The sequence below is a fragment of the Eptatretus burgeri genome, chromosome 6 (genome assembly GCF_056783735.1).
Source record: "Eptatretus burgeri isolate ZD-2024b chromosome 6, Ebu_testis_v1, whole genome shotgun sequence".
NCBI classification, from domain to species: domain Eukaryota; kingdom Metazoa; phylum Chordata; class Myxini; order Myxiniformes; family Myxinidae; genus Eptatretus; species Eptatretus burgeri.
Genome location: NC_140966.1, coordinates 109,840,315 through 109,853,542, shown reverse-complemented (window position 1 = coordinate 109,853,542; position 13,228 = coordinate 109,840,315). Strand labels below are relative to the sequence as shown.

The following is a 13,228-nucleotide window of genomic DNA, read 5'->3' as shown; positions in this document are numbered from 1 at the left end:
TAAAGGGAAGGGGGATGCCTTAGTTCAGAGCAACTATAGGGGTCTGAAGTTGCTGGACCATGGAATGAAAGTGGTAGAGAGAGTCATGGATAAATTGATGAGACAGTGTGTTAATGGACATGAAATGCAATTTGGTTTCATGCCAGGAATGGACACGATAGATGCAATCTTTATAGTTGGGCAATTACATGAAAAATATCTGGGGAAGAATAAACAACTGTACTTTATATTAGTGGATTTGGAAGTGTTCGATAGGGTGCCTCAGGAAGTGGTGTAATAAGTCCATGAGAAAGTTACGTGTGGAGGATTGGTTAGCTGGGGTAGTCGTGATGATGTATGATGGCCCAAAAACCTCTGTGAGGGTAAATGGAGTGCAGATTGAGAATTTTGAAGTGAAAGTTGTTGTACATCAGGGTTCAGTCTGGAGCCCAATGCTGTTCGGTATGGTTCTTGAGGCTAGATCACAGGAATTTAGAGGAGGCTCACCTTGGGAACTCTTGCATACTGATGACCAAGTGCTGATAGCCAACAGTGTGGAAGAGGTAATGGGTAAACATACAGTATGGAAGGAAGGTATGGAGGCCAGAGCACTGGAAGTGAATACAGGGAAAACGAAAGTCCTTGTTCGTGGTGCGGGAAAAGGAAGTGTTGGAAAAAGAGTGAGGTGGCCCTGTGCTGTCTGCAGAAAAGGTGTAGGTAGCAATTCAATATTGTGTAAATCCTGCAACTGCTGGGTGTACAGGAGGTGTAGTGGCATCATCAGGGCTAGACTGCAGGTGGTACCTCACTTATAATGTGCTGTTTGCGCAGGTAAACAAGTGACTTCAGCGAAAGCGGAATGGTTAGTTTATGGGGATATATCCCTGGAATGTGAACATAAATTCTGTTGCCTTGGTGATATGATTAGTGCAGGTGGTGGTGTGGAGGCAGCAGTGATTGCAAGAATTAGAAGTGGCTGGAGGAAGTTTAGGGAGTTGTTACCCCGATTGACATCGAAAGGGACCTCTCTCCGATTAAAGGGAAAACTTGATGCAGCTTGCATTAGAAGCGTGATGTTGTGTGGTTGAGATGGTTCAGACATGTGAAGAGGTTGGGGGTAAAGAAGTGTATACATATTAATGTGAATAGAAGGAGAGCGAGAGGCTGTCAGTAGAAAACATGGGATGTATTGCTGAGAGATGATCTTCGAGTTAAAGGCCGGACAAGAGGGCCAGCAAGGGATCGCGCAGCCTGGAAAGCAGCCGTTAGGTGAACCATGGCTTACACATGGCCATAAAACGATGATGATGATGATGATGACGATGATGATGATGATGATGATGATGATGATGATGATGATGCCCGCCAGCATCTTCTAACTTGTTGTGCACATATGCTTCTATATCATTCCTTGCCTTATCCACAGCTCTCCTTCGCTGCCTTCTTATTTTACCCATACAAGTGCAACACCTCATACATCCGATTGTCCACCTCCATCATTGATCTTTTTTATCCTCTTCCAAACCTCTTCCTTCTCACCGACTACCTTTGCTACTTCCTCCGTCCACCATACCTGGTTTCTATTCCTTGACGATGTATGCTTTCCTGATGTTCTTCCACACAAAACCTCTGCAATTTCCCTGAATGCCTCTGTGTACTTTTTCTACTTCTCTTCCAAACCTTCTCCTTCTTCACCAACATCCTCATATTTGGCCTTCACCCTCTCCTTGTACTCCACAGTGACGTTGTCCCTGCACTTCCCCCACTTTATCATTTTCAAACCCCTGCTCCTAACTTCCTTGATCCTCAACAACATCAAATATCAGAATAAAACCTCAAAATGTAAACAGCTGCTGGGGAAACAACGGCGCACAGCTTGCCTGGAGTTCACCCCGGCGTCGCTCTTTCTGGTCGGACGACTGAAGCTGATTTCCTTCCACTTGGCTACTCTTGCTCTCTGTGACCTCTCTAGTCCCCAACTTGACCTCTGCTGCCTTGAATCCACTCTGCCTCTATCTGTCTGTGGCATGGTCTTTTATAGGCAGTTTACACCCTCAGGTTAATTTTACTAGTCCTGACTATCTTTTGATGTTTTCTCACCACAAGGCTTTCGTCAAAGGATGTCCCATGGAATGGAGATTGGATGTGTATCTCCTTCACCCACAATAGGGTGCTGCAGAGTCAGGCACTATTGGCATATGTTATTTTTCAAGGAGAGATGCTGAACAATATTAATTGCTCCATGGCATCCAGCTGCACAGTTATGATACAGGCACTCCTGAAACAATGGATTGATATCTGTGTCATTACCGGACAGTCCTTTCCCTAGCACTAAGCACAGCAACATACATGAGACATAAAGGCATAACGACAAGAAGGGGCTAAGGAAAAACAATAGGACATAACAAATAGACGCATCATAGCACAGAAAGAGTAATTGCAAGAAAAGGGAAGGAACATGGTCTCAGTAGATTTTGTATTGGTGTTGGAGAAAAGGGAGAGACCATGAAGTGGCGGTGGGCAACAAAAAATAAATCCTGCAGTGAAGACCTCGGTCTTGACTAATTGATGGAGGTCACTGAAACAATTTCAATTTGCTGCCTCCCTCTCATTGGGGACTGATGATACCAAAGACCATGCCGAATATCTAAGAATAACATCTAAGAATAACAACTTAGATGGGAGCGAAGATCGCGACGAGGGTGGCAGCTTTGGTGAGACAGAGGACCGTGAACGTGGCCCACAGTGTCACACCGTTCGACATGCATTTGCCACACGGCCTAAGAGATTATGAGCAGTGGTGGCAGACCACACACACACACACACACACACACACACACACACACACACACACACACACACACACACACACACACACACACACACACACACAATGGAACGCCACATTGATATTGCAACACTCGGAAGGAAACATCCAAATACAAGGAGTGAAGATACGTCGCAGAATCTTCCAGGGTGATAGCCTTTTGCCCCTCCTGTTTTGCCTGGTCCTGGTCCCACTGAGCAATCTCATGAATGAACAAGGACATGGATACACCCGAACATCCAATAAGAAAACTTCCAAAGAGACAGGAAAGGTGACACATCTACTGCACATGGATGATCTAAAACTCTTTGCACCAAACCATAAAAAATTGGTCGAACAATTGAAATTAGTCAATGCAGGCGAGACAGCTTAGAGCAAGCATGCATACCTCCCCGCTCTTCTGCCGTGATGTGGTGATTCATTGCTTTGTAACAACTGAAAACATTTTTAGATCCTCTTGGAGGATCTCGAAGTCTTACTCATGTTGTTGTTCTTGTGGATTTTTTTGTTTCACAGCCTTCAGTTTTCATCAAAACTTCCTGAAACTTGGCGTATATATGTAAAAAATACCCTGCACAGACAGTAACCATCTCCAACTTGAAAATTCCTCCAAGAAAAAAAGTTATGACGTCAAAATATCTCAGCTAATGGAAATTGCCTAAAAAAATATCTCTGAAACAAGACAAGCTTTTTGAATTCTGTTTGCGGGAATCGAACAGGGCATTAGCAGAGATGAATTACCGCATATATGATACATCACTATGACGTCATATCAATTTTTATGGCGTCATTCCTATTTTTTGGCATTTTTTGTTTTTTGTTTCATTTGTTTCACAGCCTACATTTTTCATCAAAACTTCCTGAAACTTGGCATATATATATATATATATATATATATATATATATATATATATATATATATATATATATATATATATATATATATATATATATATATATATATATATATATATATATATATATATGTAAAAATACCCTGCGCAGACAGTAACCATCTCCGATTTTGAAAATTCCTCCAAGAAAAAAAGTTATGACATCAAAATATCTCCACTAATGGAAATCGCCTAAAAATTATCTCCGAAACTAGGCAAGCTTTTTGAATTCTGTTCCCAGGAATCGAACAGGGCATTAGCAGAGATGAATTACCGCACATATGATACATCACTATGATGTCATATCAATTTTTATGATGTCATTCTTCTTTTTTTTACATTTTTTGTTTCACAGCCCAGAGTTTTCATCGGATCTTAGTGAAACTTGCCACGTATATGCAGAAAGCCCATGCGCAGGCAGTAACCATCTCTGATTTTGGAAATTCGTCCAAGACAAAAAGTTGACGTCATAATATCGCCGCTAATGAAAATCGCCGATACCATTATCTCCAAAACTAGGCAAGCTGTTTCAATTTTGTTTGCGGGAATCAAGCCGGGCATTAGCACAGATAATTTATCGCAAACCTGATACATCACAATGACGTTGATGTGGAATTTTTAAACCCACCTTGTTGTGATCGTTGTCCTCTTGAAGGATTCTAACTAGCGAGATTGTGGAGACCTATTTGACTTCAGGCAGAGTTTAACGTTTGTCCGATTTGGTTATAAAATCCTACAAAATACCCTATCGACACTGATAAAACTGATGTGCTCACAAGTCCTTCCTTGTGAAACAATTTATTTTCTAATTATCCACCATACACTTCTCACCCTCATACAATGAACTTAAGAATCCCCATTGATTGCAATATTTTTGGTTCTATTTCATTTATTCTTACTTTAGTTAACAGTTAGACCAACCCGATTCAATTCACTTCCACATTACATCAGAGAGTTTTATTCTAACTTGGTACTTGGTCAGTTCCAAGGAGCACAAGCCACTGAGATTCTAATACTTTCTCAGGTACTTGCACTGAAACAATTTTACATTTCAAAGCATTTTATACTTTCATGAGAGAGTGGTGGGGGCTATTCAACCCAGACTGCAGACATGTCCTTTCGATGAAAAGCCACTTCGTACATTTCTAAGCAAAGGTTCGTTTGTTTATCAGCTCGGTCACTCTGCTCCAGAACAACACATTTCTTAACATTTAGGGCAAAAGTCTTTTGGCCAGAAATGACAGCCAATTCAACTTGTAGCATAACAGTTGCATTTCTAAAACTCCATTTGTTACAATTTAGAATACATTAATGTAAATTTTCCCCCCACAACGTCATATTTGTTTTTATGACGTCATCATTAAGAGGACGAGGATCTTAGCTCATTTGAGCTTGTTTTACTCATTGTTAGCATCTGGCGATATATTGATATACCGGTATAATTTTTCATATCGATGCACCGGAATGAGAATTCCAAATAGACCGGTATACCGAAAAAAATCTGTTTGAAAAATCAAAACAGTATATCATCAACAAAGCGAAGAAAGATTTTTACAATCTTTGAATATCGTCCATGATTTAAAAAGCATTGATGCACTCGGCATCTCAGCTACACCTGTAAGAGTGGAATGTATGGAAGGGAGTACTGGAGGTTTTAACTTTTAACCATCAGCATCCGAGCACCGTACAAGCAATTGCGTTTGTCTTTGCCCTCGTGGCAGTTTTTAAAGCAATTGCCAATCGGTTATTTATATGAATCGGGTGTGCTTTGGAAAGCTTGTGCCGATTACCGACATGGTGATCCACGATAGCCATACCGGTACGATATCGATACCGGTATAAAGCGATCCGCGAGTCATACCGGTACAATAGTGATACCAGTATGAAGCGATACCGATATAGACATACCGGAATGGTGATCCGCGAAAGTCATGCTGACATGGCGATCCGCGATAGTGATGGATACCGGCCTGTGTCAATTACCACTACTGATCTCGCTTTTAGACAAAATCATTTTTTATACAAGTTGAACTTGGAAGTACAAAAACTGTTCTTATCATGGGAGGGGGGGGGGAAGCTCCATGTGGGAATACCTTGAAAAATTACAGTGTCAGCGATGTGTACATCATACATGAATACATAATGGGCCATTGCATATTTTTGGAACCTGCGTAAATAAATTATTTATTTATTTTTTAATACCGATATACCTTTATATACCGGTATGAGCCACCGGTACATCGATATCGGAAATAATCGATACCTATGGCGTCTACTCGTAATCACCAAATTTATTTTGCCTTCCACACTCCAGAGATGTCCCCATGGAGAACCGCATTATGGTATCTCCATGGAAGCTTGAAGAGTGCTCCAAGCCAGCAGTCCAACGGAAGCGGTTGAAGAAACTTTCAAAAACAAAACCTTTAATTTTTTTTGCATGTATCTATGTCGACATGATGGGTCGTACAATAAAGAAGATCGTACAAAAGGAGAAACATCAAAACAAAATTGCATATTTTCAGCGAGCAAACCACCGCCTGAGTGATCGCACGACAGCACGGGGCCAAATGCAGGTGAGTAGGGCCTGAACTTTGTTTAGGTCGATCGATATATTCAGTGACAGTACAAATGTTGTAGATCACTCGCCAAGTGGCTCGCCAATTGCCTATCGGTCATGTAAACACCAGGCACCCAGAGATGCCCGGAATGTCAAGCAATGTCCAAATTGGACAAATGAACACTTTTTGCTTTTTCAGCAGTCAGAACTGCTGCTGAGGTAAATTAAGAAGTTTACATTGTGAAATTTCGCTCAGATGAGGAGATTCTGGAGGTTATGGCATGTGCGGAAATGAAATAGAAGCCACCAACATGGTATCTCCGGGTGTTTATAAGCTTTGCAATGTATCCAACGATTTGTAGGAATGCTGATCAGGCATTCGATGATACAAGTGAGGAAAGTGAAAAAGAAAACCTTCATCGTTAACGAAACCATTGTGACCTGTTCCGAGTCAAGGCATTGTTGAGCAGGTCAAAAAAATGGCGAATTGAGACCCCAGCGAGGTGAGCAAGGAAGAGCCTTGATAAAGGATAATTAAATAAAGCCATCAATTATCTTAAAAAGGAGTGTTTTTATTAACCCAAACACCAAATTTTCACTCATACACTACGGTGGAGTTCCCTTAGTATACATGCAAAGTTTCAGGCTGCGAGGTTTCATGGTTTTGGAGTTATGGAGGAGACACACGGAGACACACTGAGACACACACACACACACACACACACACACACACACACACACACACACACACACACACACACACACACACACGCACGCATCTCCCCATCAGTTTACATTTGTTCCTGTTCCCATTTCCTTGTTTTGCAGCAGTTCCAGTGGCTTCAATGTTTGCTGCACAGAGCGGATTTTTTCCAGGAGAAAAGATTTGATTTTGGTAGTGCAGGAGAAGGAGGTGGTGTTGGCTGGTGAATGTGAGATGGTCATGCTTTGATCTATAATCAGGGAAGATAACAGTTGGAGAATGTTCATCAAAATTATCTCCGGTTCCGGGTTTGGAGCGTCGAGAGGTCTCTTTAGGAGCTCTCTGCTGACGATCTCAAAGATGAGTTTCCGGTCGAGATTTGTCCCATTTTAACTGTTTATTTTTCTCACCTACATGTTACTGTGTGCTCCTAGTTCGGTTTTGTTTCAAAAATCGTGCTATTTTGTGAGTTTTTGGTGACGTTGTCTTACCGGGTGTTTGAGGCTTCGGCTGAGGCCTACCAGTTACCCTCGGTGTACGATCGTTTTATTTGTTTTTTCTCCCCATTACCTTCAATTTCTATCTTCCCCACTTTCCTAACGTCCCCCATTTCTCCCAACTAATCTCTCTATTTCTTATCTTAAATAAATAAATAAAAACTGCCACCTTTCTCCTGAATCTGCTTCTTCTTCTTCTTCTTCATCGACTCTTCTTCTTCCTCTTATTCTTCCTCCTCCTCCTCTTCTTCTTCCTCGATTTTTTTTTTTCTGCAACACTTCCATGACCAAATCTATTGAAAACTCTTTCAAACATCAATAATAATAATAATAATAATAATAATAATAACAAAAACGATATCTTATAATGCTTCATCTTCCTCTCTCACACATGTGGTACTCTTTACTGTTTCATAATGCACTACTCTTCTGCTATTTTAACAGACTGCTCTCATTTCGTCCTCTCCTTCATTCCTTGCCTAAAAAATAAAACTGTTACAGCGTTTCTTCTCTCCATTCTCTGAATTCGCCTTTATTGCATCCATCAAGAATTGTGTTAAATCGCATCTCTGACCTAAAACTTTTAAAACCCCCAGTTTGCTTTGAATGTTCGCTTTCCATCAACCATTCTTTTTTTCCAACTACAGTGCCAACTCACCCCTCTCACCCCTCACTCTCACTCTCAAAGCAACCATCCTACTCTTCTCCCTCCAAGCCTCCCTCTCACCTCTCTCAAAAATTCCCCCTCACCTTTGTCCCACCTTTCATCCCCCTCACTCAACCTTCTCAAAGTTGCCCCCCCCTCCCATCCACAAAGCTCCCTCCTTCCACTGCCCTCTCGCCTCCATCTCTTCACTCCACCTACACAAATCCTCAACTGCCTTCTTCACCCTATCTTGTCCCACTGCTCCCCCAGCACCACAGAGCCTTTTCTCCTCCTCATCCATCCCCCTCCCCTAGCTATTCTGCAATCCCCCACACTCTTTCAACAACCCACGTTACCTCCCCTACTCGTCCCTTGTCCTACATTCCCCCCGCCCCATCCACTGCACCCAAAGCCTCCTCCCCTACCTCTTCATTAAAAGTGTGGAACTCAAATATCCGGGGCCTTCGCTCAAACCTTTCAGATCTTCCCATACAAGTTGCCACTGACAAACCAGACATAATCTGCCTAACAGAAACTTTCGTCCCCCAAGACATGTCTGACTCCCAAGTATCTCTCCCTGGTTACTCGCTCCTCCAGTATGACAGATCTGAGCCTCGTCCTGGTGGAGGAGTTTCTCTCTTCATCAAAGACTCTATTCCTCACTCTCCATGCACTGCCCTCACTCCCCCACACACCCAGGAATACCTCTGGCTACGGCTTCCCCTCCACTCCCACCTCATGTTTATATGTTCACTGTACCGTCCACCTAACAGTGATGACTCCATCTACACCTCACTATCTGAAAACATGGACCATCTTCTATCTTCTCATCCAAACTCTCTCTTCCTCTAATGTGGCGACTTCAATTGTCATCATGTCAGTTGGCTAGGTGTGGGTACCTCTCTCACCTGTCATGGCACCTCACCAAAAGCTTTCTGCGACTCATTGGGACTGACTCAATCGGTCAACTTCCCGACCCGGATCTCAACCAATGCTACTCCTTCTCTTCTGGATCTGATTTTGACAAATTTCTCTGACAATATCTGCTGCTCTTCCTCCGCTCCAATCGGTTCTTCTGACCTCGTCCTTGTCAAAGTGGACATCTCTGGCTGTTATCAGAGAACCACCTCACCGCCATCGAGTCTGGCATTTCACTCAAGCCGACTGGCAGGGTCTCCAAGCAGCCATCAAACTTATAAACTGGTCTCCTATCTCTTTCTCCAACATCAACTCATCCTGGGAATTCTTTAAAAGAAAGTTGCTCTCCCTCATGCACAGATTTATCCCCTCTCGCCTTCAGTTGTCCTACCCTTCCTCCCGCCCTTAGTTCACTGAAGCTTGTGGTGAGGCAGTTGTCCTGAAACAACTTGCCTTTGCCTCATGTAAAGCAAACCCAACTGAGGGTAATCTCAGTTCCTTCCATAAAGCTCGGAACAAGTGTGTATCTACCCTCAGGAGAGCCAGAAAACAACATCTTTCTAATCTCAAGTCTGAACTCTCAAACCTCTCTCCCTACTCAAAATCCTGGTGGCATCTAATCAAATCTGTTTCTGGTGTATGTTCCCCCTCCATCCCCTCCCTTACCTCAAATGGCCGCACTGCTGATACCGCACATGAAAAAGCTGAATGCCTAATCTCGGTGTTTGCAGCTAAATCTTGTGGCAAAAACCCATCACTTTCTCTCCCCGCCTTACCCAGTCACACCCAACTGTCCTTGGACTCTGTGTCGTTTTCTCCTGTCAAGGTGGAGAGCTTGCTGGCAAACCTCGACTCAGATTATGCAACCGGTCCAGACGACATCAGCTCACGTGTCCTCAAAGCCTGCTCTTCTGCTCTTGCTCATCCTCTCTGTTCTACTCACCCTCTCATTTGCTCAAGGTCATCTGCCATCTGCTTGGAAATCTGCAAACATCATTGCCCTGCATAAAAAGGTGCAAAAACAGATCCCTGCAACTACAGACCAATCAGCGTTCTCCAAATCATCAGCAAGGTGATGGAATCCATCATCGCTTCAGACATTAAATCCTTCCTCTTCTCCAATGGCTTGATTTCCGATCATCAATTTGGTTTCAGACCAGGTCACTCTACCCTGGATATGCTGCTTCTGCTCTCCCAACAATGGATGGAGGTCCTCAATGCCAGACAGGAAATCCAAGCCGTATCCCTGGACATATCACTGCTTTTGACACAGTCTGGCACCCTGCCCTGCTCACCAAACTCTCTTCCCATGGGATCCAAGGCCATCTGCACTCATGGCTCGCAGATGTACTCTCCTCTCGCAGTCAAGGTGTGGCCCTAAATGGAGTTCTTTCATCCCCTCTTCCTGTCCAGGCTGGAGTTCCTCAAGGTAGCGTTCTGGGCCCTGTTCTTTTTCTGGTTTTCATCAATGATCTCTCCGACTCTCTGGAAAATCCTCTTTATCTCTTTGCTGATGACTCCACCCTCTGCCGTACCATCGGTCATCCCTCCGACCGGCAAGCAGCAGCTTCTTCGCGCACTGCAGATCTGGATAAAATCTCAAACTGGTCCAACATGTGGAACATGTCTTTCAATCCGGACAAATCTCACACTCTCACTATGTCTCTCTGAAAGGACCGTTTGGAAAACCCCCCCATCACTTTCTCAACAATCCTCTGGAAGAAGTCTTTTCTTTCAAGCTTCTGGGTCTCACTATCTGCCATGACCTTTCCTGGGAAAGCCACATTTCAAACCTCGCCTCCAAAGTCAGTCGCCGACTGGGAATCCTTCGTCGTGCAAAGTCCTTCCTCGGCCCTCCTGAGCTCCTGACCACTTACAAAGATTTTGGCTGTAGCCTGATGGAGTACTGCTCTCCCCTCTGGGCTGGTGCTCCTGCCTCCCACCTCTCTCGGCTTCACGCTGTAGAAACCAGGGCATTTCGGATCATCGGCATCTCCCGCAATGAGGCTGAGTCTTTGGGCCTCTCACTCAATCACTGCAGGTTGGTCGGTGGTCTTTCTGTCTTCTCCCGTCTCCTCTCCAGCCTTGCACCCCCCCCTGCTCTCTCTGCGATTTGTCCGCACCACATTTCCTCAGGGCGCTCAAGGTCAGCCAACAACCCCCTTCTGGTAAAACTACCAAAATCACGAATCACTGCTCACCTTCACTCTTTCATTTCTCGTTTTTTCCCACCTTTGGAGTAAACTCCCTCACTCTGTTCAATCCCACTCTTCCCTCCAGGCCTTCAAAACAGCTGTTCACAACCACCTCTTATCATCCCCAATCCAAATCCTCGATCTTTTCTACCCCAGATAATCCACCCCAAACCCACCTCCTTCAAATTCCCTGCTTTCCTTCCTGAAAGTCCCTGTAATGACAATCTTGTATTCCCCATGTTCCCTGCCCCATCCCTTTCCCTTCCCCAGATCTCCTAATCTGTTCCCCACTGTTTTGTCCCTCCCACTCCCGCCCCTCTTGTCTCATGCCCCCTTGATGTGCGTTGTGTGTTCGCTCTCACACGAGCCTCGACAAGGTATACAAAAAAAGGGAACTATCCAAATGTGGAGCAGAGCCCGAACCAGCTTGGTTGAACTGCTTTCGTGGTTGCTGCACATGTTTGCTCGATCGGTAGTTGCTCTTTCCATTTTATTGAAGCTAATTTTCTTGGACCGGATTAGTTGTGTTTTCTGTTATCTCTTCAACCCTGTGTTGGTTTTTTGTGTTTTCATCCAATTTCCCATGTTAAATAGTACCTTGTTTTGCTGTACTGATGATTTGGTTTTCATGTTGCTCAATGCCTCCTCGGATAGCCGGCGTACGAATCCTGTCTCTGTTTTGAGACCATGGTCTTCGTTCCACTTCTCCCCCCCCCTTCCCAAGTATTGTCCTTTCTACCTCTTCAACTTTATCCTATTACCCCTCCTCACTTTAAACAAATATAAATATATTTTTCACTCCAAAACACAAATTTCAATCTGTTTATAATTCATTCTGCCTGTATTTTCTAAACTTCATGATTGATCTCTTCCTTTTCTCAATATCTCCAAACAATCTTCCCTGAATGAACGCTTCTTCCTTTAAAAGCATGTTAATCCATTTCAAAAATGCTTCACCTTCCTTATTTCTGTTATGAATACTCATGTTGTTATTCATCATGATCTATTCTTCTTCTTCTTCTCCTTCTTCTCCTTCTTCTCCTCCTTCTCCTCCTTCTCCTCCTCCTCCTCCTCCTCCTTCTCCTCCTTCTCCTCCTTCTTCTTCTTCTTCTTCTTCTTCTTCACCTTCTTCTTCTTCACCTTCTTCTTCTTCACCTTCTTCTTCTTCACCTTCTTCTTCTTCTTCACCTTCTTCTTCTTCTTCACCTTCTTCTTCTTCTTCACCTTCTTCTTCTTCTTCACCTTCTTCTTCTTCTTCACCTTCTTCTTCTTCTTCACCTTCTTCTTCTTCTTTACCTTCTTCTTCTTCTTCATCTTTTTCTTCTTCTTCACCTTCTTCTTCTTCTTCACCTTCTTCTTCTTCTTTTCTTTCTTTTTCTTCTTCACCTTCTTCTTCTTCTTCACCTTCTTCTTCTTCTTCACCTTCTTTTTCTTCTTCACCTTCTTCTTCTTCTTCACCTTCTTCTTCTTCTTCACCTTCTTCTTCTTCTTCACCTTCTTCTTCTTCTTCACCTTCTTCTTCTTCTTCACCTTCTTCTTCTTCTTCACCTTCTTCTTCTTCTTCACCTTCTTCTTCTTCTTCACCTTCTTCTTCTTCTTCACCTTCTTCTTCTTCTTCACCTTCTTCTTCTTCTTCACCTTCTTCTTCTTCACCTTCTTCTTCTTCTTCACCTTCTTCTTCTTCTTCACCTTCTTCTTCTTCTTCTTCTTCTTCTTCTTCTTCTTCTTCTTCTTCTTCTTAACCTTCTTCTTCTTCTTAACCTTCTTCTTCTTCTTCACCTTCTTCTTCTTCTTCACCTTCTTCTTCTTCTTCACCTTCTTCTTCTTCTTCACCTTCTTCTTCTTCTTCACCTTCTTCTTCTTCTTCACCTTCTTCTTCTTCTTCACCTTCTTCTTCTTCTTCACCTTCTTCTTCTTCTTCACCTTCTTCACCTTCTTCTTCTTCTTCTTCACCATGATCTATTCCTCTTCTTCTTCTTCTTCACCATGATCTATTCCTCTTCTTCTTCTTCT

The 13,228-nt window shown here is 43.3% G+C and overlaps 1 protein-coding gene across 6 annotated transcripts in view; it reads left to right on the top strand.

Annotated features, from left to right (window-relative positions):
- LOC147025593 (uncharacterized) overlaps positions 1–12,434 on the top strand; it is a 60,819-nt gene extending 48,385 nt beyond the window's left edge. For 4 of the 6 annotated variants that reach the window (XM_085886715.1, XM_085886714.1, XM_085886713.1 and 1 more), the window contains exon 8: positions 1,406–3,555. In XM_085886715.1, coding sequence (XP_085742841.1) covers positions 1,406–1,570 — 165 coding nt within the window. In that variant the 3' untranslated portion in view covers positions 1,571–3,555. Of the gene's footprint in view, positions 1–1,405; positions 3,556–6,013; positions 6,273–7,084 lie in introns of those variants that run through there. The other 2 variants (XR_015059588.1, XM_085886716.1) reach the window with 2 other exon arrangements.
- Positions 12,435–13,228: the final 794 nt, after the last annotated feature.